This window comes from Anomaloglossus baeobatrachus, chromosome 4, assembly GCF_048569485.1.
Source record: "Anomaloglossus baeobatrachus isolate aAnoBae1 chromosome 4, aAnoBae1.hap1, whole genome shotgun sequence".
In the NCBI taxonomy this organism is placed as follows: domain Eukaryota; kingdom Metazoa; phylum Chordata; class Amphibia; order Anura; family Aromobatidae; genus Anomaloglossus; species Anomaloglossus baeobatrachus.
This window is the reverse complement of record NC_134356.1, coordinates 637518885-637546008: the sequence shown is the minus strand read 5'-3', so window position 1 is coordinate 637546008 and position 27124 is coordinate 637518885. Positions and strand designations below refer to the sequence as shown.

Genomic DNA, 27124 nt, shown 5'->3' with positions numbered 1-27124 from the left:
AAAAAAAAGCAGCCTGCAGCCACCTAGGATTGCTACATCCTTTAGATACAATCCCAGAACTTTACCCGACTCTTCCCAATTGCCCTGGTGCGGTGGTAATCGGGGTAATGTCAGCTCACAGCTACCACTAAGCCCTAGATTAGTAATTAGGAGGGTTTATGAGTCCCCCTCATTTCTAATCTGTAAGTGAAATGAAATAAAGACACAGAAGAAATCCTTTATTTGAAATACAATACAAAAAAACACCCTCTTTCACCTTTTTATTAACCCCCAAACACCCAGTTCCAACATAATCCACACAAAGTCCCACGAAGATCCCAGCTCTGCTACTTTTGAAGTGACAGCGAGTGGCTATAGAACATGACCGCACACTGTAACTTCAGGCAGAGACTGAGCTTGAACAATCAGTAGTTATGTCACTAGATTCTTTGCGGTCACAGCTGGAGGTTTCCACGGTCCTCCACCTGTGACCGTATCAGGTTACCTGCAGTCACAGGGGGAGGATCGTGGGAAACTCCAGCTGTTACTGCAGCTAACCTGAGTGACGTCACCACTAATCGCGTGGCTCATTCTCTGCCTGAAGCCCACAGCGGGCGGTCATGTTCTATAGCCGCACACTGTATCTTCAAATGTAGTCGAGCAGGGATCATCAAGGGACCACGTGTGGATTATGTCGGACCGGAGTGTTTTGAGGTTTATAATTTTGTGAAAGAGGGTGTTTTTTGTATTTAATTTCAAATGAAAGGATTTTTTGGTGTTTGTAGTTTTCTCTTTTCTTACAGATTAGTAATCTGGAGCTTAGTGGCAGCTGGGAGTTGTGATTAACCCCTTATTACCCCGATTGCCATCGCACCAGGGCAGTCTGGAAGAGGTAGATAAAGTTCTGGGATTGTTGCATCCAATGGATGCGATAATCCTGGGTGGCTGCAGGCTGCTATTTTTAGACTGGGGGCCCAATAAGCATGGGTATTCCCAGCCTGAGAATAACAGCTGTCTGGTTTTATTATGGCTGGGTATCAAAATTACGGGGGGGACTGTACGCCGTTCATTTTTCTTTTTTTAAATTATTTTCATAAAAGAGCTGCATTTGGTTCCTTTTATTTTGATACACAGCCAAGATAAGCGCATGTCTGGGGGCTACAGCCTGTACCCATATGCTTTTATCTGTGCTGGTTATCATAATATGGTATGACTCTATGGCAGTTTTTTTTTATTTATTTTTACAGCACGATATAGACGCACACAGTGGCTGTGATTCCAAGCAGTCAGACACGCTGTCACTCAGGCTGGGGGTGCGTCTGACTGCAACCAATCCCTGTTGCCGGTGGGCGGGGAAAGCAGTGCATATGCATGAGGCTAATGAGTGGCCACGGGAGTAGAAGTGTCCGCGGGAGCAGTGTGACAGTTGCGCCGCAGACTCTTAAGTATAGTGTGCTTGCTGTATTGTTTTTTTATTTTATTTTTCCTTTAAATTTTTTTATTAACAGAATGCATCAATACCCAGAGTTCCCTAGGCACTTTGGGCCCGCCACTCAGGTACTTTTAACCCTGCGTGGGTCTGGGTCCACTCATCACAATTGGTAAAATCAATCAGGAAGGGCTAAAAAATGCACATAGAATTGACACGCTGCTTCTATTTCTGCACCCAAAACTGCAAGGAAAAAAAAAAAGTAACGTGCGCACAGCATTTCTGAATTCTCCTAGACTTTGCTTGGAGAAGGAAACGCATGCAGTGTTGAGCAACAAACTGCACCATAAAACGCAGCGTGCGCAAAGGGCATAACAGTAGAACTTGCACAGCTGAATGTCCAGGGTAAAGCCATTGGGGAGTCTGCCTACAGTCACCACTAGGGGGAGCTCGCTGCATAGCAAATTATTGGCATTCATTGAACTCCAGAATAAATGCTTGCTTTAGGCTATGTGCATATGTTGCTTTTTTGCTGCTTTTTTTCCCCATGCATTTTTCCTTGCAGATTTTAATCAATACAGCAAGGAAAAACGCATGGCAGCAAAGTCTGAGAATCCTGACTTGCTGTGCACATATTGTAGATTTTTTCCTTGCAGCTTTTGTTGCAGAAAAAAAAGTCAATTCTTTCAGCTTTTTTTTTTTTTTTCCCTGCGTTATAATCCACTGCAGAGCCTGTGCTTGATCACAGTAGTGGATTATATCTTTCAGGGCTGCACTCACAGTTCGCCTCACACACCATGCATTCGGCATGGTCTGTGAGGCGATCTGTAGCTCAGTAACCTGGGGTCGTCATGGTGATGACTTAGGGTTGCCATGGTAGCGATCGAGGCCCTGTGATTGCATTACAGGGACCCAATTGCCAGGGAGAGGTAAGCGATCCCTCTCCATGCCTTCTGAATGCTGCGATCACATTGATCACAGCATTCAGGGGGTTAAACTGCTGGTAGCAACGCGGGTATGGCTTCGGGCAGTGAGAGCCGGGTCCCAGCTGTAACATCAGCCGGAGACCCGGTGGTGATCACCATGACTAAAAATAAAAACATGAAAAAAAAACGCAGAAACGCAATAAAAAATGCTTCTTTTTTTTGCCAAAACATGCAGTTTTGTGTGCAGAAAATCTGCTACGTGTGCACACACCCTTAGGGGTTCTTTGCACACTACGACATCGCAAGCCAATGCTAGCGATGCCGAGCGCGATAGTCCCCGCCCCCGTCGCAGCTGCGATATCTTGTGATAGCTGTCGTAGTAAACATTATCGCTACGGCAGCTTCACATGCACTCACCTGCCCTGCGACGTCGCTCTGGCTGGCGACCCGCCTCCTTCCTATGGGGGCGGGTCGTGCGGCGTCACAGCGATGTCACACGGCAGGCGGCCAATAGAAGCGGAGGGGCGGAGATGAGCGGGACATAAACATCCCGCCCACCTCCTTCCTTCCGAATTGGCGGCGGGACGCAGGTAGATGTTCCTCGCTCCTGCGGCTTCACACACAGCGATGTGTGCTGCCGCAGGAACGAGGAACAACATCAGTCCTTCCGAAATTATGGAAATGACCGACGCTACACAGATCATACGATTTCGACGCTTTTGCGCTCGTTAAGCGTAGTAAAAAAGATTCACATACTCCGATGTCGACAGCGACGCCGGATGTGCGTCACTTTCGATTTGACCCCACCGACATCGCAGCTGCGATGTCGTAGTGTGCAAAGTGCCCCTTAAACTCCCCCAAGAGGTTTGCAGACAGAATTTTAGCATTTCATTTGGCTTCTCATGAAAGACTTGGAGGGGTTTTTCTTAATCCTAAATCCCCTTTTCTCTCAGTCATTCTCACGGAGTAAAATGCATACGTGCTGAACATATGGCAACCGGATTTGTATTTAGAACAGGTCTTTACTATTATTCACCTTGTAACGCCTTTGTCTTGTCACGATTCACAAGACACGTAGCTGAGGCTTTGATTTTCCCAATGTAGCACAATATTTTACCCGGTACAATGTTCACAGTAAGGGGAAGCCTTTACGCGTAACCGTCATGACAAAGATTGGTCCTAGGGAGACTAGACGTGATGTGATCATGAAGGTGTTATGTGAGGTTTGTCCTTCTTCCTCACCTGTACTCTCCTCCTGTCTTGTGCCCTACTGTACTTTGATCCATTGCACACACCAAGAGCATTTCAGAAGTTTACGGCAGACTGTGAAACCATAGTTTTTATATATATTTCACCTGAAAGCCAGATATCCCTATACATATAATGTGTATATAATAAATATATACACATTATATGTATAGGGATATCTGGCTTTCAGTTGAAATTTATGTAAAACGTACAAAGTTCACGCTATAAAGTGATATTTTATCATGAAAGTTGGGCATTTAAGTACAAGCAGCACTGGGGATTTCCTTGTCGTAACAATTTATTGAAACAGAAGCCAATAACAGTGGTGGCTATACCGCCCCCATGTGTCAGTATCACAATAACTTGTCATGTGGCCTTGAGCATCAGTCACGGCTGACCGTCTCCTGCTGTTCACAAGTGGAGTTACTGTCTGCGGAGGCATGGCATCCCACTTCTTGAAGAGCAGCCCTCAGCTCATTGAGATTCTGGGGTACAGAGTTATGGCCTCTACACGACGACTCAGCTGATCCTATATGTTGCCTGTTGGATTCAGGTCTGGAGAAAGTGCAGGCCGCTCCATTTGAGGTCCCCCAATCTCCAGCAGCCATTCCCTAATGATGCGACCTCAATAAGCTGGAGCATTGTCATCCATGAAGATGACATTAGTCCTGTTTTGTTCATGCAGATGCACAATGACTGGATTAATGATGTTAATCCAGTAGTAGGTGCTTGCCACTGTACTATTCACAAAGTGTAGAGCAGTTCTGTATGGATTAGACACAAAGGCCCACACTATCACCATCACAACCAAAGGCTCGTCTGGTGGCAACAGTGGCTGATGCATAGCGCACTCCTTGACGTCTACAACATCGTCTGCTATCATTTCTGCTCAGCGTGAATTGACTTTCATCAGTAAACAGCACTCAAACCCTCTGGTCCCTCATCCAGCAAAGATAATGCCTGTGACGCAGACCATGCTGATGTAAAAGGTTTTGAATGGTTGAACATAACACTTGGGTGTCTCTCACCTCCTTTAAATGTGCCTGGAGTTGTGTGTCATTTGTGATCTGGTTCTGAAGGACATTGTTCATAATAAAGCAGTCATCAGTGTGAGATGTGGCCAAAGGACATCCACTTCTCTACCTTTGTGAGACTCAACCGGTCTCTCTGTAACTCTGTTGCAACCTGCTGATGACACTCTGTGACACGCTAAGCTCACTTGCAACTTTTATCTGAGAACATCCTGCTTGAAGCCTCGCAATGTCGCAGTACTGCTGATCAATTGTTAGGTGTCATCTAAAGGCTACTTTACACGCTGCGATATCGGTACCGATATCGCTAGCGTGCGTTCCCGCCCCCATCGGTTGTGCGACACGCGCAAATCGCTGCCCGTGTTGCACAGCATCGGCCGGACCCGTCAGACTACTTACCTTCCCTGCGACGTCGCTGTGACCGGCGAACCGCCTCCTTTCTAAGGGGGCGGTCCGTGCGGCGTCATAGCGACGTCAATGAGCGGCCGCCCAATAGAAGCGGAGGGGCGGAGATGAGCGGGACGTAACATCCCGCCCACCTCCTTCCTTCCACATTATGGCCGGGAGGCAGGTAAGGAGAGGTTTCTCGTTCCTGCGGTGTCACACGGAGCGATGTGTGCTGCCGCAGGAACCTGCACCTCCAATGATATTTGAGAATGGACCCCCATGTCACCGATGAGCGATTTTGCACGTTTTTGCGACGATGCAAAATCGCTCATAGGTGTCACACGCAACGGCATTGCTAATGCGGCCGGATGTGCGTCACCAATTCCGTGACCCCAACGACTTCGCATTAGCGATGTCGTAGCGTGTAAAGGCCCCTTTAGTCTCATTATGTCTAAATGTGAACATCATGATGAGGACGGTCTAAAGACCAATTCTAATAGAACCCTAAAATGTATTGGGTGATTCATGGATCAAACACCTTTTGTGAATTTTGCCATTAGACTGCTTGATAGAAAACAGCAAGTTGTGCATAAGGTCCGGAAATCTTGAACAGTTGGATGTGTATCCAAAAGGTTAGAGAAGGTCACATAAAGAACACCTGAAAAAGGTTAGAGGGCATTATAGGATCATCCTGAAATTTCATTCACAAGCCAAATATCCGTAACTGTGTGTGTGTGTGTGTGTGTGTGTGTAATTCATGTATATATGCATACACACATCCATTGATGAAAGTGTTGGCAACCCTGAAATTGTTCCAGAAAATGAAGTATTTCTCACTTTATTAATTATTGCAATTACACTTGTTTTGTTATACACATTTCCTTTTGTGTGTATTGGAACAACAGAAAAAAGGCAAATTATACATTTCACACAATACCCCCAAAAATGGGCCAAACAATATTGTTAGCACCCTCAACTTAATTATTTTGTTGCATACCCTTTTGAAATAAAAAAGGAGGGGAGCCAGCACTGCTTATGAATGGCTTGCAACAATGAAGAAATAAAAAGTGTAATATTCACAAATTCGTTCCTATTGTAAAAATTCCATGAGATTTTTTGCAAATAATTGATCAATGATTTGAGCCCCCCTGCCCCGTCACGGCAAATCTCTATAGGGGGGTCCCTAACGCTATTCCTTCTGTAGCCATCAAAATTCAGTTTGGTGCTTGTTCACACACAGCCACCGCCTCCTGCTCCAAGGCATCATTATTTAAACACCACCTGCCTGAACCTTGTTCCGCCCTCATCCATGTTTGCTGGTCTGGCACTGTGAGGGCCAGTCCTGACATTGTGCTGGTGTGTGTGGTTCTGCCACACACACTGGCACCTGGGCTGCCTTTATTCGCGGTTGCCAGTCCTGGCAGCATGGGAGCGGTTCAGACATGTCTCAGGTAAGTGGTGTCTTCATATGGTCCTGCTCATTATATGAGACCTTATGGTACATAATAATTTATAATATAGCGTTAGGGACCCCCCTATAGAGATTTGCCGTGACGGGGCAGGGGGGCTCAAATCATTGATCAATCATTTGCAAAAAATCTCATTGAATTGTTACAGTAGGAACGAATTTGTGAATATTACACTTTTTATTTCTTCATTGTTGCAAGCCATTCATAAGCAGTGCTGGCTCCCCTCCTTTTTCCTTTTGAAATAAATATGTGCAATCAATCTCCTCCTATAACCATTCATAAAATTCTTACTCCTCAGCTGGAATTTTGGACTCTTCTTTATAATCTGCTCCAGGTCTCTCATACTTAAAGGCGTCTTCTCCAAACAGCAATTTTAAGATCTCTCCACAGGTGTCAATGGGGTTTAGATCCAGGTTCATTGCTGCCACTTCAAAACTCTCCAGCACTTTGTTTCCATCCATTTCCGGGGGCTTCCTGAACAATCTTTGGGGTCATTGTTCTGCTGGAAGACCTATGACTTAAGACACAAACCCAGCTTTCTGACCCTGGGCACAACATTGCAACCCAAAATCTTCAGATTTCATGTTGCTTTGTATACAGTCAATTCACCCAGTTTCAGAGGCAGCAAAACAACCCCAAACCATATTGGAGCCTCCACCATATCTGACTGTAGGTACTGTGTTCTCTTCTTTGTAGGCCTAATTCTGTTTTCACTACAATGTAGAATGATGTGCGTTACTAAATATCTCTATCTTGGCCTCATCTCACGCTTTCCCAGAAGGATTTTGGCTTACTCACAAACATTTTAGCACATTGCAGTCTAACTTTTATGTCTGTGTCAGCAGTGAGGTCCACCTGGGTCTCCTTCCATAGCATTTAATGTCTTTCAATTGTTGACAGATGGTTTGCGCTGACACTGTTGCACCCAGAGCCTGCAGGACAGCTTGAATTTCTTTGCAGTTTGATTGGGGCTGCTGGCTCGTTGCTGGTGCCCATTCATCCCTTCTTCCGTGACATGATCAACGGGTGCTAATGGGTTTTCGTAGCTGCCATGTTTAAACTCCTGTGAAACCCAGCCACAGGCTTGGGAGCTCATATGACTAAATATAAGTTATATGAAATGTAAAAAAAAAGGCTCATATCACCCCAAATATGTACAGTATTTGGTTACACTGCAGTCATAAAAGTCCGTTGTAACAAAATATAAAATTATTTAATCTGTGCATTAGGCACTGTAAAGGGAGAAAATAAAACTGCAGGTTGTTAGTCCTCCACCAAAAAATGCAATAAAAAGCTATCAAAACATCCTATGTACACAACAATATTGACATTTCGCCATGCAGAATATAAGCCCTCACACAACCCCATCAACTGAAATATTAAAAAGTTATAGGGTTCAGAACATGATGACAAATCTTAATTTTATTTATTTTTTTTTTTTAATAAGTTTCTGAGTAATAAAAAAATATTACGAATATGAGATCGCTGTGATCGTTCTGCCCCGGAGAATCATGTTGCCATGTGATTTTTACTGCACATTGAAAAACAGAATCCAAAACACAATGGCGGAATTGCATTTTTTTCACCATAAAGACTCCCCACTCCGGATATTTTTTCAATTTTTCATTACATTTTATTATATTTCATATAAAGCTACATGTCATCCTGGAAAAAGCAAGCTCTCAGAAGAAGGGGAGGAAAAAAGCGAAAACTCAATCTTGAAAATGGGCAACAGCAGGAAGGGGTTAAAAGAAAATGAGAAAATGTGGCAATTTTCTCACTGGACTCTAGACCTAGTATTACACTCCTACATCATTTTTTTTTGTTTGTTTTTGTGGGGGGGGTTTTTATACATACGGTCATCAGCAGCATAAGGCTATGTGCGCACTGGCATTGAAAGATTACCGCATCCGCAGTAAAAAACCGCGGCAAACCGCACCCGAAAACCGCATGTGGTTTGCTGCGGTTTTACCGCGTTATTGCCGCGGTTTTGCCGCGTGCGGTTTGGTACATGTGTTTTTATTGCATTCAATGCAATAAAGCACATTGAAAAAAATTAATTTCCTTCTGAGATAGATAGTAGATAGATAAATAAATAGACAGATAGAATAATAGATAGAGGGATAGATAGATAGAGAGATAGAGGGATAGATAGAGGGATAGATAGATAGATAGATAGAGGGATAGATAGAGGGATGGATAGATAGATAGAGGGATAGATAGAGGGATGGATAGATAGATAGAGGGATAGATAGATAGATAGAGGGATAGATAGAGGGATAGATAGATAGATAGAGGGATAGATAGAGGGATAGATAGATAGATAGATAGAGGGATAGATAGAGGGATGGATAGATAGATAGAGGGATAGATAGAGGGATGGATAGATAGATAGAGGGATAGATAGAGGGATAGATAGAGGGATAGATAGAGGGATAGATAGATAGATAGAGGGATAGATAGAGGGATAGATAGATAGATAGAGGACAGATTGCTTCATTTTTCATGGTCGGTAGTGAGCTCACATTACTGACTGGGAAATGCTCTGTGGTTACCTCTGCTGTCTCGCTGCGAGGCTGCATTCAGCGCTGTCTCAGTCGCGGCTGGATGTAAGCAGCGCAGGACCTGTGGATTACGCCGGAGCTGTGGATTACGTCGAAGCTTTGTTTCGGGGGGGTTAATAAATGGGTGAACGAGTCTTTTTTTTGTTTTATTTAAAATAAAGGATTTTTCGGTGTCTGTGTTTTTTCACTTAACTTACGGGTTGATCATATCAGCTGTCACGTAGACGCTGCCATGATCAAGCCTGGACTTAGTGGCGGCGATCCGCCGCCATTAACTCCTTATTACCTGGATTGCCACTGCATCACGGCATCTAGAAGAGCTGGGGACACTCAGGTACTGCCGCATAATGCATGCAACAGTCCCGGGGCAGCTGCGGCTGATATTCTCGGCTGCGGGAGGTGGGAGGGAGGCGGGGGACATTAACCCTGCCCCTCTCCCTCCCCAGCCTGAGAATACCGGGCCGCCGCTGTGTGTTTACCTCGGCTGGACGGTAAATATGCAGCGGAGCCCACGTGTTTTGTTTTCTATATTTCCGTTTGCTTTCTATGTGTGTTCTATGTGTCTGTGTTCTATGTCTGTGATGTCTGTGATGTGTGTGTGTGTGTCTGTGATGTGTGTGTTCTGTGTCTGTGATGTGTGTGTGTGTGTTTACTCTCTGCTCCGCTTCCTCTTCCTGTCATAATGACATCACTTCCCTGCAAAACCGCAGGCAGCGATGTACATTACCGCAGGTAAACCGCGAAATACCGCAGGGAATAACGCAGGAAAACGCAGTGAACCGCACAGAATTTGCTGCCTGTGTTATTCCCTGCGGGATTTCACGATTACATTGGAGTCAATGTAGCGAAATCCCGCAGCGACGTGCGGAAAAGAATTGACATGCAATTGTTTTTGCTGTGGGAATCCCGCAGCAAAACATGCAGCTGTCAAATTCCGCATAGTGCGCAGAGGATTTTTTTTCCCCATAGGTTTTGCTGGTGAATCACTGCAGAGATGTTATGAACGTTTTCTGCAGCGAAACATGCAGCAAAACCGCAGGAAATCCGCGGCAAAAAACGGTAAGTGCGCACAGGGCCTAAGGCCTTGTGCGCAAAGTGCGTCTTTTGATGCAGATTGTGGCCCAAATCTGCATCTCTAGCTTCAATGACATTTCTGAATTGCTGTGCGCACATTGCTTATTTTTTACTTTCAGATTTGGTGCAGAAAATAATCTTTAGCATGTCAATTGTTGGTGTGTTGTTTTTTTTTTTTTCTCTCCTGCTTTTATACCTTTTACCTCTTGACATTATTAAAATAAAAAAAACACATGGCACGAAAACCCACCAAAACACATGCGGTTTTTGGTGCGGTTTTCTGCCAGAAGGGGCAGATTTCATACTGAATATTTCTGCACCAAATCTGCAATGTGCACAGATAGCCTTAAGGGTGCTTTACACGCTGCGACATCGCTAGCGATCTCGTTAGCGATGTGACACGTCAGATCGCAGATAAGATTTGCCGAGATCGCACATAGGTCATTTTATGTAGCGCTGGTCGCATGTGCGATCTCGGCAAATCGTATGTGCAATCTGGTGTGTTACATCGCTAACGAGATCGCTAGCGATGTTGCAGTGTGTAAAGCACCCTTTTAGGCTATGTGCTCACGGGACAATGTACCCGCGGATTTCCCCACGGAAAACCTGCAGATTTATCTGGATTTTTTTAGATAAATCCGCAGGTATTAGCAAGTTCAGACACTACCCATGTTATCCTATGGGACATAGGAATTGCTGTGTCCATGCTGCGGTATGTGCGGCTGCAGAATATGCTGCGGATATCCCGGCCCTCCACTATGGAGATAGAGGCCGGGACTTCCGCAGGTAAGTCGCACGAATGTCTGCAGGTTTACCGCAGATATTTTGCTGGAATACTGCAGCAATGGATAGCTGTGGATACCGGGGAGCTGCTGCGGGAAACCTGCGGACGTTCCTGCAGATATATCTGCTGGTACATAGTCCTGTGGGCACATATCCAAAGACTGGCTCAGATCCTCGTGAATTTTATTGGAGTATTTTCTAGCCGTGATTTCATCTGGGCTATTATCACTGTCAAAGGAGGGGAAAGTGAACTGTGATATTGCCACAGATGTTTGGGTTTGGCGGGTCCGGCCCAAAAAAAAATTCAGTTTGGGTTCTGACATAACCCCGAACATCTGTCCGGACACTGAACCCTTTATAAGTCTGTGGGAACCCAAACATTTGTCTGTAAAATGGTGGTAGAAGGGCTAGTGGAGATTAGAGCAGGCTATCTCATTGCTTCTGAGTCCGCTCATTAACCCTCATACATATTCACTGCTTCCCCCTCCCACCGGCAGTCCCTATGTCTGTGATTGGTTGAAGTCAGACCACGCCCCCACCCTGTGTGACAGCGTCTGTGAAGGGCTGGATCACACACGCTGTTTGCATTCTTATAATGTCATAAAAATAAGTAAATTTAAAAAAAAATTGGCATAGAATTCCCCATATTGTGATACCAATCACAGATAAAGCATAAGACTACAGGCTTCACCCTCCAGCTGTGTGCGTTATCTTGGCTGTGTATGAAAATGAGAGAAACCGCATATGGAGCTTTGTTTTTAATTTAAATAATTTTTTAAAAATGGCTCCCCTGAATTTTGATATTCAGCCATGATAAAGATGATAGCTGGGGGCTGGTATTCTCCGACTGGGGAGACCAATGTTTATTGGGGCCCCCCAGCCTAAAAATAGTAATGCTTTATTGATGCCGTGCTTGACAATATACAATGTTTTGATCTGTTATGCTGACATTTTTGTGTTTTAGAGATGGGCCAAAAAAAAACAAACCTGCGCTTTGATTCTTCTCGTCACTTTTATTGGGTTTATTCATTCAGGGAACTTGAACTTGCGATCATCTAATCGCTTTATACTAGATACTGCAGTGCCACAGTAGTTTATAGTGTAAATCCAGCTGACAATATTGCTGAGCTGCATTGGACTCACCAAGATAGCGGTGAAAGGGTCCTTCAACAGACCCCCAAGCTGCCATTTTAACCCATCGTTGTCCCACGATTGTGTCACAAACTGCTAATGGGATCCTGTAAGCGTGACTGTCAACGCATGCTCCATTTTAATGCCGCTATTGTCAGCGGGTTTTATATAGTTATCAATGATGGCTGTTTCTGTTAGAAACAGATGCAGGCTGTGTAATGTAGCCGTTATCTGCCGCATTCGGAGAGAGCTGTGCTCCTTAGCTCCCTCCATATGCAATCACGTACATGTACATGATACTGCGTTAAAGGGTTAATGTAATAATGGTTTTCTGCTTCTCCCCTAGGTTGCCCTGGAATACTGGGCAGTAATATATCCGAAACGTGCATTCACTCCAATGAAGGAACTTTCTGGCATGCTCGAGAAGATTGCGGGTCCCATTGGCATGCGTGTGAACCCGCCTAATACCATTGAACTTCGAGACGACCGTGTGGAGACATATGCTCGAACCATCAGGTCCCTTGTGGAGGGGGAGGTAAGGAAGCCGGGGTCAGCTTCATAGAGAATGAACCCAAATGGGTAATGGAAACATCAATAAAAGATTTACAGACGTCTGTGGTATAGATGAAGGTTTACTGGAAATATCACACTGGTGACCTTTGTATCCTGTGGGTGCGAGTCCTGACATTCTTCCTGTTGACGGCTGTTATTGCAGCAGCATTGTTTATTTTTGTTTTTTCAGAAGGGGAGAAAGTAACAGACTTTACCGGTCGTAGTAAATATGACTTGTTTCTCTGACGCCTCATTGGGGGACACAGGACCATGGGTGTTATGCTGCCTATCCATAGGAGGTCACTAAGTAGATGCAAAAGCATAGCTCCTCCTCTGCAGTATACACCCCCTGGCCAGGCAGTCTCAGTTTTAGCTTAGTGTCTATAGGAGGCACTTCCTTTCAAGGTTTGTTATTTTTTGAGGGCGACGGTTTCCTTTTGGGACCGATCTCCCACTACCATCAACGGGCGGGAACGTGAAGTGTTGCCTACACGTACCCCCTCCCGCGACGCTGGATCCTGGGCTGGATGACGGGTTCCATAGACACCGATTTTCCAAAGCCCAGGGCAGAGGCACAATTCCTCAGCCCCTCTTCGCAGGCTCTGAGTTGAATATGGCATCAATTCCTCAGCCCCTCTTTGCAGGCTCTGAGTTGAATATGGCACCATTGTGACCGGATACAGCAAGCTGACTCTGCTATTGTCACTGCCTGGATTGAAGCAGTGTTTAAGGTGAGATCTCCCCCTGACTGGTTTCCCAGACAAAGGGAGAAAAGGCTGTGCAGGAAAGGCTCCCAGGGCTGCTGAATATACAGTATTTATTATGAGAAAGTCCCTGGCTAATGCAAGGAAGAGAGCCCCAGGAATCCTGAACACACAGTGTTAACTTTTCCCTAGCTTGCTGGCTGGAGGAGGGGGGGAAGTCCCTCCTGTTTGCAAACTCCTGCACAGATAATTTCCGGTGGCAGGGGGGGAGGGGGTGGCTAGAGAATCACAGAGCTCAGGAACTTAGCTGTTTATTATCTGCTCTGTTTATTTGATCTAGCAGAAAAGCTGGCTGATAACCACCAGTGACACGATGTGTGCTGACTAGAGGGAGAGGGAGGAAATCTGTCAGAAGCTCCTTTCCCGCCGTTTTTTACTACCCACAGCGGGGGGGGCACACTGACTACTTCTTCGCGCTCTTTTAGCGCTAAGCCCTGCCCCCTGTGGCCACGATACGCCCCGCCCCCCCCAGGAAAGCGTGGGAAGATCTCCAGCCATCGGCTGATTCTGGTAAGGTGCTGCTCACTGTAGCTCTGCTGAGCATTGCTCCCCCTCCTAGCATACTCCTATCAGGAACATGCAGAATTCAAAAGGCACTAAGAGGGCTAAGGCTCACATAGTCTATTATTCAGCCTGCACTGTCTGCCACGCTGAGCTACCACGTAAACACACTTCTCTCTGTGAGTCCTGTGCCCCTATAGCCCTCCAAGACCCCCCTGCCACCACCGCCGCAACCGTCAGCCCAGAGCCTAGGGCTCCCAGCCCACCGGAATGGGCACAGTTTCTGTCCCAATCCATGGAAAAACTGTCACAGAACCTGGTGCTGGCTATGCAATGTCGTCCTCCACACCCTTCTGGGTCCCTGGACGGAACGCAGCCTGAGGATACCCCTATGGAGGATCCTTCTGAGGTAATCCGGGCACATGCTTCACCGGTTTCAGGTATCAGGAAAAGCGCACACGGCCGGGTGTCTCCAGCGGGCTCTCCCTCGGGAGCACACAGGGCAGGCTCCCCCACACGCTCCACGGCTTTTGAAGAGCTGGAGGAGGGAGAATGCTGTTTGTACCAGGAGGATTCCTTGGTTTCAGCCTCCCCAGATAATCAAACTGCAATAGACTCCCTTACAGCAGCAATCAACCAAACTCTGCATGTGGAGGATCCCCCATTCACTACCACTGACCATGCGGTCTCCTTTAAGAGGGCAAGGAAACCCCAAAAGGTTTTCGCTGATCACCCTGAGTTTCAGGATATACTCACAAAGCAAAGGGAGAAGCCTGACAGGCGCTTCGGTAACCGAAAACTCATGGAGTCCCGGTACCCTTTTGCCTCACCTGCCCCTAAGGGCTGGGCCGATCCGCCCTCAGTCGACCCCCCCCCCGGTCTCCCGCCTTACCACAAAGACGCTCCTGTCTTTACCCGATGGTTCCTCCATCAAGGACCCAACAGACAGACAGGTGGAGCACCTCGCCCGCTCTGCTTTTGAGGCTGCGGGTTCCTCCTTCTTGCCCTCCTTTTGCCTCTGTGTGGGTCGCAAAGGCGATCTCGGTCTGGGCAGAATCCCTTAACACTTTGCTTGAGGAATCCCAGTTCACTCATACCTTCACAGAGGTAACCGCTCAAATTGCCGCTGCGGCGGAGTACCTCATGCAGGCCTCCATGGACGCTGCTACCTGCGCAGCGTTTGCCGCCTCAAATACCATAGCCATCCGTAGAGCTCTCTGGCTCCGACAATGGCGAGCGGACTCTGCATCCAAGAAGTCTCTCACGGGCCTCCCCTTTTTTCCAGACCAATTGTTTGGCGAACGTCTGGACAAGCTCATTTCTGACGCCACGGGAGGAAAGAGTACCTCCCTCCCCCAGCTGAAGTCCAGGACGTCCTTCACCAGACGTTCACAGTCCTCATTCCGCTCCTTTCGGAACTCATTTGGTTGGTCGACACCCCGTGCTGTCCACGCCACCAGCCGCGGACTACGCAGGGACCGATCTTCTCAGCTCTCCCCGAAACCTACTTCGTCATGGCAGCCTAGACCGAAACAGTCCAGGACTAGGGAGACTCGGCCACGATGTTTTCCCCCCTCATGACTCCTTCGGCGCCCTGGAAGACACACACTCATTGTAGGAGGTCGATTGCGGCTCTTTCAACACATCTGGGCTGCCGCCTCAGACGACAAATGGGTGCGAGACGACAAATGGGTGCGAGTCGGTTCTAAAAGCAGGAGTGATAATACTTGTCCCAGACGACGAGAAGTTCGGGGGGTTTTATTCCAACCTCTTTGTGATCCCCAAAAAGGATGGGTCAGTTCGACCCATCCTGGACCTCAAACACCTAAACAAGCATGTGCACGTACGGAGATTCAGAATGGAGTCCCTAAGGTCCATTATTGCATCCATGGTCGAAGGGGAATTCCTCGCATCCATAGACATCAAGGACGCGTACCTGCACATACCCATCACCCCAGATCCCGCTTTGCAATTCAGGACTCCCACTTTCAATTCGTAGCTCTACCCTTCGTCCTTGCCACCGCACCAAGGGTCTTCACCAAAGTCATGGCGGCCGCCATAAGCGTCCTTCACGCTAGGGGAGTGGTCATTCTCCCTTACTTGGACGACCTCCTCATCAAGGCCCCCTCCTTCCGCGACTGCTCAACCAGCGTACAGATCACTGTGGACACCCTATCCCGCTTAGGGTGGCTAGTCAATCTGGACAAATCATCCTCGGTCCCATCATGATCCATCACCTTCCTGGGCATGTCCCTGGACACTTGTCGGGGATTGATCCTTCTCCCTCAGGACAAGGCGATCGCTCTTCAACGAGCGGTACGTTGCCTTCTACGTCCTCCGTCTTGCTCCATTCGATTCAGCATGAAAGTGCTCGGCAGGATGGTGGCGGCTATGGAAGCAGTATCCTTTGCTCAACTGCACCTCCACCCACTGCAGCTAGCCCTTCTAGCGGCCTGGGACAAGAGCTCCTTCTCCCTGGACAGACATCTTCACCTGACGCCTTCAGTCAGGTACGCACTCCGCTGGTGGCTTCGGTCCTCATCCCTATCGAAGGGAAGATCCTTTCTCCCAGTGAACTGGCTGTTCCTGACCACGGACGCCAGCCTCCTAGGCTGGGGAGCAGTGTACCGGCACCACACTGCTCAAGGACGTTGGACGCCCCAGGAGTCTTCCCTACCCATAAACACCCTGGAACTCCGCGCGATCTTCCTCGCGCTTAGAGCGTTCTGCCCTCTGCTAGCGGGTCGTCAGATTCGAGTCCAATCGGACAATGCGACAGCTGTAGCCTATATCGATCGGCAGGGGGGCACCCGCAGCAAAGCGGCTTATCTCGAGGCCCACAAGATCCTCAGCTGGGCCGAATCGACGGGATCAGTGATATCAGCGGTACACATACCGGGGGTAGAGAACTGGGCAGCAGACTTTCTAAGTCGCCAAGGCCTGGCCGCCGGAGAATGGTCTCTCCACCCAGATGTGTTTCTACACATCTGCACTCGCTGGGGCACACCACACGTGGACCTAATGGCCTCAAGGTTGAATTCAAAGGTACCCGCGTTCATAGCCAGGTCACGCGACCCGCAGTCAATCGGCTGCTCCTGGCACCACTTCCGCCTACCTTACATATTTCCACCTCTACCCCTGCTGCCGCGGGTGATCAGGAAGATCAAGGCAGAGGGAGTCCCGGTGATACTGATAGCACCGGACTGGCCCAGGCGCGCCTGGTAAGCCGAATTAGTACAAATGCTCACAGACGCACCGTGGCGCCTTCCAGACATCCCAGACTTGCTGACACAAGGGCCCATTTCCCATCAGAACTCCAGATCCCTGAAGCGGACGGCATGGCCATTGAGACCTGGGTATTAACAAGAGCGGGATTCTCCCCCGCGGTTATTTCCACCATGATCAGCGCCTGAAAGCCTGCTTCATCCCGCATTGACCACCGTACGTGGAAAATCTTCCTATCATGGTGCAGAGAAACTAACGTCCAGCCTATGCCTCTGGCCATCCCCAGAATTCTTGACTTTCTACAGACTGGCTTGCAAGCGGGGTTGCCTCTCAGTTCCCTTTAAAGGGCAGGTCTCAGCGCTCTCGATCTTCTACCAATGCCGCCTGGCTCAAAAATCGCAAGTCAAGACCTTCCCCCAGGGCGTTTCCCATCTAGTTCCCCCGTACAAATGGCCGCTGGACTCATGGGACCTCAACCTCATTCTGGACGGTCTCCAGAGGTCTCCCTTTGAATCCCACAAGGAATCCTCCCTTGCTCTTCTGTCCTGGAAGGTAACATTCCTGGTGGCAATTACGTCCATCAGACGGGTTTCGGAGCTAGCAGCACTCTCTTGCCGCGAGCCTTTCCTGATCTTTGACCAGGAAAAGGTGGTTCTGTGCCCCCTTCCGGATTTCCTTCCAAAGGTTCTTACCCCGTTTCATTTGAACGAGGACATTGTTCTGCCTTCATTTTGTCCACACCCAGTTTATAGGGTGGAAAGGTCTCTGCATTCGTTAGACCTCGTCAGAGCTCTCAGATATTACATATCCAGGACAGCCCCCTTTAGGAAAACGGACTTTTTGTTCGTCATTCCTGAGGGGCCTAAGAAGGGACAGGCAGCTTCAAAGGCGACTCTGGCTCGCTGGATTCGCTCTGCGATCTAGGAAGTCTACCGCCTGCATCTCAAGCCCATTCCTAGTGGGCTGCGGGCTCATTCCACGCGAGCAGTTGGCGCTTCGTGGGCCATTCGGCATCAGGCTTCAGTGGAACAGGTGTGTAAGGCTGCGACCTGGTCTAGCCTACATACTTTTTCAAAGCATCACAGAGTCCATACCCAGGTTTCAACTGAGGCAAATCTGGGTAGGAAAATTCTGCAAACGGCAGTAGAGCACCTCTCTCAGTAGGCGCTCCAGGCTGTCTGGGACTGGTTCCTAGTCATTGGGTTGTGTTGTCTTCTTTTATGTTTCCCACCATGGACTGCTTTAGGACGTCCCATGGTCCTGTGTCCCCCAATGAGGCGTCAGAGAAAAACGGATTTTTGTGTACTCACCATAAAATCGTTTTCTCTTAGCCATCATTGGGGGACACAGCACCCACCCTGTTGCCCTGCGGGGCCTTGGTTCTCTCAGTACCTTATTTGGTTTTGACTCTTCTTTTCTCATGTTTCTCTGTTGAGAAGTTTTTTACTGCTTTTTTCTCCTACTGCTTGTGTGCTAAAACTGAGACTGCCCGGCCTGGCCAGGGGGTGTATACTGCAGAGGAGGAGCTATGCTTTTGCATCTACTTAGTGTCCTCCTATGGATAGGCAGCATAACACCCATGGTCCTGTGTCCCCCAATGATGGCTAAGAGAAAAACGATTTTACGGTGAGTACACAAAAATCCGTTTATTAGGTCCAACAGAGTCTCAATATTTCTCATCAAGGTAGCCTCACATGATGCTCCATCCACGTGTTTTACAGTTGGCCATTCATTTGAATAATTAGCATTCAATTTCACATTTCCAATGCAGCAAGACCCCAAAAGTAAGCCCACTACAGCATTTTCTTCATGGAATGTCACTTTTAACCCCTTCACAACCTTGGACCTACCTGGATGCCCCTTTAATGCAGGCTCACTCAACAAGCCCGCATTTTCCCCCTTACATGTTGGCTGATATGATCAGCTGACAGGCGCCGATAGATTGGAGATTCACCGCTGCTGTTAATTACTTAAATCCCGCTGTCAAATCACAGGGCAGCAATGGGTTGTCATGACAGCCGGGGGGGTCAGCTGATGACTGCAGGTCGCTGTCTTGCCGAACTTCTTATGAATGCCAACAGAGCGCCAGCATTCACAGATCATCAGCATTTTTGCTGTTCAGATTGGTGCTGAAGCATCGCTCTTATTAGAAGCAATCGGACTGTATCCGCTTTAAGTCCCCTAAGTAAAATCAATGAAAAGTTTTTTAAAAAAATATATATATATAATATATTTTCTCAATTACAACAAAAAGCACCAAAAGCTAAAATAACCCCCCTTTTACCCCATTGAAAATAAGATATATTGTTACAAAATGTGTATTTTTTATTTATTTTTTTTATCACTCCATTCAGAAATGCCCGATTTTTATCAAGATATAAAATAATCTGATCGGTAAAGGGCGTAGCGAGAAAAAAAATCAATCCGCTAGAATTACCTTTTTTTTTTTCTTCTAAATGCTTTATTTTAAAGACAAACTCGTAGCAATACAAGGTTTCTCCTGCTCCACACGGAGCAGCATAAATTATTTCAAATATATAACATTGACATGTAACAATCTGCACACATGTACAAATCCCGTCCCCACAACTGCTCGAGTCTGGCCCGGTTTAAACCTTTTATGAACCAACCCAACACAAAGAGGGTAGAATGTAGAGCGGAGAAAGAGAGAGAGCAAAGCCTGAAGAAAGTTTAAAGCGGATGAATTACCTTTTTTTTTTTCTTTGGTCACTGTAACATTGCAATAAAATGTGACCAAAACATCACATCTACCCAAAAATGGTATAATTAAATGGATGCAAATATTAAGCCATCACTGAGCCCCAGATCCCGGAAAATGAGAACACTACAGGTCTCAAAAAATAGGGACAAAACCGTATTGTTTGTTTTTTTTGTGGGTTTTTTGTTTTTTGGGTTTTTTTTGTTTTTATTTTTTTTCCCCCCACCAAATAAAAGTAAAACTATACATATTTGGTATCTGTGAACCTGTACTGACCTGGGGAATTTTTTTATTGTCAGATCAGTTTTACCATATAGTTATCACATCAACTTAAAAAAAAAAAAAATCAAATGCAATTGCACTTTTTTTTTTTTTTTTTTTTTTGCAATATCACGGCTCTGCGCTGTTTTCTACTACAATATGGGGGAGAATGAATGGTGTCATTCAAAAGTACAACTAGTCCTGCAAGAAACAAGCCCTCATATGGGTATATGGACTGAAAATTAGAAGATTATGGCTCTTGGAAGAAGCTGAGGAAAAAACAGAAGATTGTGTGGGGGCGAAGGGGATACAGAGTCTGTGGAATCATTTGCCATAATTATAAGCACAATAGTTTCCTAGTTTCCACATTTGAAAACAGGACTACAGCAAATGCTATGGTAGAATGGACAGGTGGCCGAACTCGCACGCCTCTTGTTTTTTTTTTCCTTTATTTTTCTTTTTTCTCTGACGCCTCATTGGGGGACACAGGACCATGGGTGTTATGCTGCTTATCCATAGCAGGACACTAAGTAGATGCAAAGATGTTAGCTCCTCCCCTGCAGTATACACCCCCTGACCCAGTGTCTATAGGAGGCACATCTCTGCAGACTACTGCAGCAAGAATTTTTTGTTTTTGGAGGGCGACGGTTTCCTTCAGGGACCGATTTCCCAAAACCATCAACAGGCGGGAACGCGGAGTGTCGCCTCCCCGTACCCCTCCTGCGACGCTGGATCCTGGGCTGTTACACACTGGACAACAGGTCTCATGGCACTGATTTTCCAGAGCCCAGAGCAGATGAAAACTTCCTCAGCCCTTCTTGCAGGCTCTGAGTTGATACATGTTCTGCACCAAGTGTGACCAGGCAGCAGACTGCCATCTCCACAGGAGCTGAGGTGAGATCATTCCGATTTTTCCAGAGCAGATGGAAAACTTCCTCAGCCCCTCTTGCAGGCTCTGAGTTGATACACACTCCTCACCAGTGTGACCAGGCTGCAGGCATCAAACTGCCATCTCCACAGGAATTGAGGTGAGATCCTTCCGATTTTTTTTCCAGAGCAGACGAAAACTTCCTCAGTCCCTCTGGCAGGCTCTGATTTGATACAAGTTCTGCCAGCAGGAGTCAGACGCTCCACACTGAATTGGAGCAAAGGTCACACTGACTGGATGCACATGAGCTGTGATTGCAGACTCCTGCATAGCATTCCACCTGTGCCTGGGGGAGGGGGAGAGCCCCCAGGACTCAGTGCACCCGCAGCTGCGGTACACTTAGAGTTTTTTCTGTCCACCATTGTTGTGCAGGGCTGGAGGGGGGAAGGGGAGTCCCTTCCCACCATTTTTTTTGTTATATTTTCTCATGCCTTCTTGTCAGAGCTAAGCCCCGTCCCCTCCGACACGCGATAAGAAAGCGTACGTAACCCTTCTCACACAGGATCTGCAGAGCATTGCTCCCTCTTGTTGTGATCAGAGCCTGTGGGCGTCTCTCAGAGCTGGCTTCCTCCTTCCCAGAACTGGGACGCAGGAGGAGGTTGTGACGGGTCATCAGGGTTCTGGGTGAGTTATAGCCTCACTTGCATATTAGCTCTACAAAGCATTGCTCCTTCATTACAATCAGAGTTTGTGGCTCATCAGCCAGGGGCTGCAGTCACATGTTTTATGCCCTGCACAACTACAGCAACAACTATAAGACGCTGAGCTACTAGGGGATGATAGCACCCCTCTTCCTTCTGTGAGTCTGGTGCCCCTGTAGCTTATCCCCCCCCCCCCCCCCGCCATCACTGCAGCAACCGCTGCCAGCCCAGAGCCTAGGGCTCCCAGTCCCCCGGAATGGGCACAGTTCCCAGAACCTGGTGCTGGCTATGCATCATCGCCCTCACACCCCTCGGGGCCCCTGGACAGAACGCAGCCGGATGACACCTCTATAGAGGGTCCTTCTGATAAGAATCAGCCCTCTGCTTCACTGGTTGCAGATCAGAAAAAGGGCATGACCCCCATGGTTCTCCCTCTGGGGTACACAGATGGGGTTCTCCCACATGTTCCGCGGTCTCTGAGGAGCCGGAGGAAGGGGAATGATGTTTGTACTGGGATGATTCCTTGGTTTCAACCTCCCCGAGCGATCAAGCTGCGATGGACTCCCTTATTGCAGCAATCAACCAAAACTCTGCATGTGGAAGATCTCCCATCCACTACTACTGACCTTGCGGTCTCCTTTAAAAGGGTGAAGAAACCTTCATAAAAAAAAAAAATGTTTTGATGCCGCTTCGGTATTTGTAAACTCATAGAATCCCGGTACCCCTTTGGATTAGCTGTCTCTAAGGGCTGGGCTGATCCGGCCTCGGTGGACCCCCACCCGGCTTCCGCCTGCCTGAAGGACCACTCCTGTCTTTTATTTGATGGATCCTCCTTCAAGGACCCGACAGACAGACAAGTGGAGCAACTCGATGGCTCTGCCTCGAGGCCGCGGGTCCATCTCCCCTTCCGTGTGGGTCGCACAGGCACCAGGACTACCAGTTCACATTGCTGCGGCGGCAGAGTACCTCATGCAGGCCTCCCTCGGCGCTGCTACATGCGCAGTTATTGCCACCTCAAATACCATAGCCATCCGTAAGGCCCTCTGATTACGATAATGGAGAGCAGACTCTGTCTCTAAGAAGCCTCTCACAGTACTCTTTTTTCCAGACCGATGGTTTGCCGATCGTCTGGACAGGCTCTTTTTTTGTCTGACGCCACGGGAGGAAAAGAGTACCTCCCTCCCCCAACTCTAGTGCAGGATGTTTTTTTACTAGACACGCAGGGCCGACCTTCTCAGCCCTCCCCGAGTCTACCTCGTCCTGGCAGTCTAGACAAAGACCGAGGAGTCTCGTCGTCCTCCATCTGGGCCGCCGCCGCCTCAGACCACAAATGGGTGTGATACCTTGTGTCTTCTGGCTACCACATTGAATTCTGGACCCGATCCCCTGGTCAGTCTTTTCTCTCAACCATCCCCCCCCCCCTCCAAAGGCTCCAAAACACCACGAGGCCTCCTCCTCAGCGATCCACTCCCTCCAAATGGCGGGGGGTGATGGTACCTGTTCCGGACAGCGAGAGGTTCAAGGCCTTCTATTCTAACCTCTCGTGGTCCCCAAAAAAGGACGGGTCAGTTCGTCCCATCCTGGACCTTTAACACCTGAGCAAACATGTGCACGTAAGGAGATTCAGAATGGACTTCCTAGGGTCCATTATTACCTTTATGGTCGAAGGAGAATTCCTTGCCTCCCTAGCTATCAGGGACGTGTACCTGCACATAGCCATAGCTCCAGCTCACCAAAAGTTCCTCCGCTTCGCGGTTCAGGACTTCTTTTTTTTTTTTTTTCTTTTTCATTTGTGGCCCTACCCTCGGCTCTGCCACAACACCAAGGGTCTTAACTAAGGTCATGGCGGCCGCTATGAGTGCCCTTCACGCCAGGAGAGTGGCTGTTCTGCCTTGCTTGGATGACCTCCTCATCAAGGGCTCAACCAGCGTGCAGATCTCTGTGGGCACCCTATCCCGCTTAGGGCGGCTTCTGACTCCAGTCAAATCATCCCCGATCCCGTCAAAATCCATCACCTCCCTGGGCATGTCCCTGGACACTCTTCGGGGCTTGATATTTTCCCCTCAAGACAAGGCGACCGCTCTACAACAAGCGGTACACTGCCCTCTACGTACTCCTCTCGCTCCATATGATTCAGTATGAGAGTGCTAGGTAGGATAGTGGCGGCTATAGAGGCAGTGCTGCTCGCTTAGCCACACCACCGCCCACTGCATCTTGCGCTTCTAGCTGCCTGGGACAAGAGCGCCTTTTCCTTGGACGAACTTTTCACCTGACACCTTCAGTCAGGTATGCGCTTTGCTGGTGGCTTCAGTCCTCTTCCATATCGAGAAAAAGGAGCCAGCACAATCTGAAATTGGCATGCATCATATAAAAAGTGAAAATTCACAGATTTATTCCAACTGTACTATAATAATAAAAAAAATGAGATTTTTAGCAAATAATTGATCAATTCTTTGAGCCACCCCTCTCTCTACATATCGAGAAGGCGTTTTTCTCCCCCAAGTGGACTGGCTACTCCTGACCACGGACGCCAGCCTCTTAGTCTGGGGAGCAGCGTACTGGCTCCACACTGCTTCGGGACGTTGGACACCCCAGGAGTCTTCCCTTCCCAGAAATCATCCTGAAAATCTGCGCGATCTTCTCGCGCTCAGGTCATTCCCCACTTCTGCTAGCAGGTCGTTTTGATTTGGGTCCAATTGGACAATGCAACAGCTGTGGCCTATGTCATTTGGCAGGGAGGTACCAGCAGCAAGACAGCTTATCTCGAGGTCCTCAGGATCCTCACCTGGGCTGATCGACGGGGGTCCGTGTTTTTCAGCGTTGCACATACTGGGAGTAGAGAACTGGGCGGCGGACCTTCTAAGTCGCCAAGGCCTGGCCGCCGGAGAGTGGTTTCTCCACCCAGAAGTGTTCCCATACATCTGCACTCACTGGAGTACAACAGACGTGGATCTAATTGCCTCAGGGTTGAACGCAAAGGTAACCGCGTTCTTAGCCAGGTCACGTGATCCCCAGTCCATTGGCGCTGATGCTCTAGTCTCCTGAAGTCGTTTCCGTCTGCCTTACATGTTTTTCGCCTCTGTCCCTGCTGCCGCGAGTAATCAGGAAGATCAAGGCAGAAGGAGTCCCGGTGATACTAATGGCACCGGACTAGCCCAGGTGCGCCTGGTATGCTGAATTAGTACAATTGCTCATGGCGCCTCGTAAGCATCCCAAACCTGCTGACCCAAGGGCCCATTTCCCATCAGAACTCCAGAGCCCTGAAGCTGACGGCCTGGCCATTGAGACCTGGACTTTAACAAGAGCGAGATTCTCTCCTGCGGTCATCTCCACCATGTACAGTGCCCGAAAGCCGGCCTTCATCCCGTATTTACCACCGTACGTGGAAAACTTTCCTTTCCCAGTGCAGGGAATCTAATGTCCAACCTATGCCTCTGGCGATCCCCAGAATTCTTGATTTTTTTTTTTTTTTGCAGTCAGGTTGCAAAAGGGGTTGGCCCTCAGCTCCCTTAAGGGGCAGGTGTCATCTCTCTCAATATTCTATCAATACCACCTAGCTTGCAATCCGCAAGTCAAGACTTTCCTCAAGGGTGTTTCCCATCTAGTTTCCCTGTATAAACGGTCGCTGGACCCATGGGGCCTCAATCTCGTTTTGGACGGTATCCAGAGGTCCCCTTTTGAACCTCTTAAGGAATCTTCTCTTGCTCTTCTCTCCTGGAAGGTAACATTCTTAGTGGCGATTACGTCCATCAGACAAGTTTCGGAACTGGCAGCACTCTATTGCCGTGAACCCTTTCTGATCTTTCATCAGGACAAGGTGGTTCTACGCCCCCTTCCAGATTTTCTTCTGAAGGTTACTTCCCCGTTTCATATGAACGAGGACATTGTTCTGCCTTCCTTTTGTCCACACCCAGTCCATAGGGTGGAAATGGTTCTATATTCGCTAGACCTTGTGAGGGCTCTCAGGTATTACGTACCCAGGACAGCCCCTTTAGGAACATAGACTTCTTGTTCGTCATTCTTGAAAGGCCTAAGAAAGGAGAGGCAGCTTCATAGGCAACGCTGGCTCGCTGGATTCGCTCTGCGATCCAGGAGGTCTACCGCTTGCAACTCAAACCCATTCCTAGTGGGCTGCGGACTCATTCCACGCGAGCAGTTGGAGCCTCTTGGGCCATTAGGCATCAGGCTTCAGTGGAACACAGGTGTAAGGCTGCGACCTGGTCTTGCCTACATACTGTTTCAAAGCATTACTGAGTCCATACCCATTCTTCGGCTGAGGCGAACCTAGGTAGGAAAATTTTGCAAACGATAGTGGAGTACCTATCTCAGTAGGCGCTCCTGGCTATCTGGGACTGGTTCCTAGTCCTTAGGTTGCTTTGTTTATTGTTTACCCAGCCATGGACTGCTTTAGGACGTTCCATGATCCTGTGTCCCCCAATGAGGCGTCAGAGAAAAACGGATTTTTGTGTACTCACCGTAAAATCGTTTTCTCTTAGCCATCATTGGGGGACAGAGCACCCTCCCTTTTGCCCTGTTGGGCCTTAGCTTTTTTCTATCTCAGTACTTTTTTGTTATGAGTATTCACTCACGTTTTTTTGTTACTTGTTCTCCTACTGCTTGTGTACTAAAACTAGAGGAAAAGCTGTGGAGAATAAAGCGCAATAGGGTCTTACCCTTATAGGCACAGGGCAATAGGCAAGGGGAGCAAATATACTCACCAACTGTAGTTGTGACAGTCACAACTACTGTACTCGCATTTACAAATGGATCCAGGCAGCGGCAACCCGAAGCGGCTGATAACAGAGAACAATTGTAGAAAAAGGGTTTCTATACCGCGCCAATGATCACAACTCTGGAAGTCGGATTGATATGACTTTATTGTAGCATAGGTCTACGCGTTTCAGGAGCTCTGCTCCCTTCCTCAGGACCATAGAAACAACATTAAATCTCTTTGATCTGGAGATTTGATGTTGTTTCTATGGTCCTGAGGAAGGGAGCAGAGCTCCTGAAACGCGTAGACCTATGCTACAATAAAGCCACATCAATCCGACTTCCAGAGTTGTGATCATTGGCGCGGTATAGAAAGCCTTTTTCTACAATTGTTCTCTGTGTACTAAAACTGAAGTAGCCTGGCTGGGCCAGGGGGTGTATACTGCAGGGGAGGAGCTAACATTTTTGCATCTACTTAGTGTCCTCCTATGGATAAGCAGCATAACACCCATGGTCCTGTGTCCCCCAATGATGGTTAAGAGAAAACGATTTTACGGTGAGTACACAAAAATCCGTTTGTTTTATTTTAGTTTTTTTTTTTTTCTTCCTTTCTATTAAAGTGTCAAAAATGTACAAATGAGCACATGAATCTTACATTAAATTATTGTGTCTCAGCTTTTGACACCCTTTAAAGGGAACCTGTCAGCAGAATTTTTTGCAATAAACCTAAAAGATTCCCCCTCTGCAGCTCCTAGGCTGCATTCTAGCAAGGTTCCTGTTGCTATTGTGCCCTCTGTGAGAC

At 47.9% G+C, this 27124-nt stretch overlaps 1 protein-coding gene across 1 annotated transcript in view; it reads left to right on the top strand.

Annotated features, from left to right (window-relative positions):
* PIWIL2 (piwi like RNA-mediated gene silencing 2) overlaps positions 1 to 27124 on the top strand; it is a 376860-nt gene that overhangs the window by 272595 nt on the left and 77141 nt on the right. The window contains exon 17 of the mRNA XM_075346446.1: positions 12368 to 12556. Within this exon, the coding sequence (XP_075202561.1) occupies positions 12368 to 12556 (189 nt within the window). The remainder of the gene's footprint in view (positions 1 to 12367; positions 12557 to 27124) is intronic.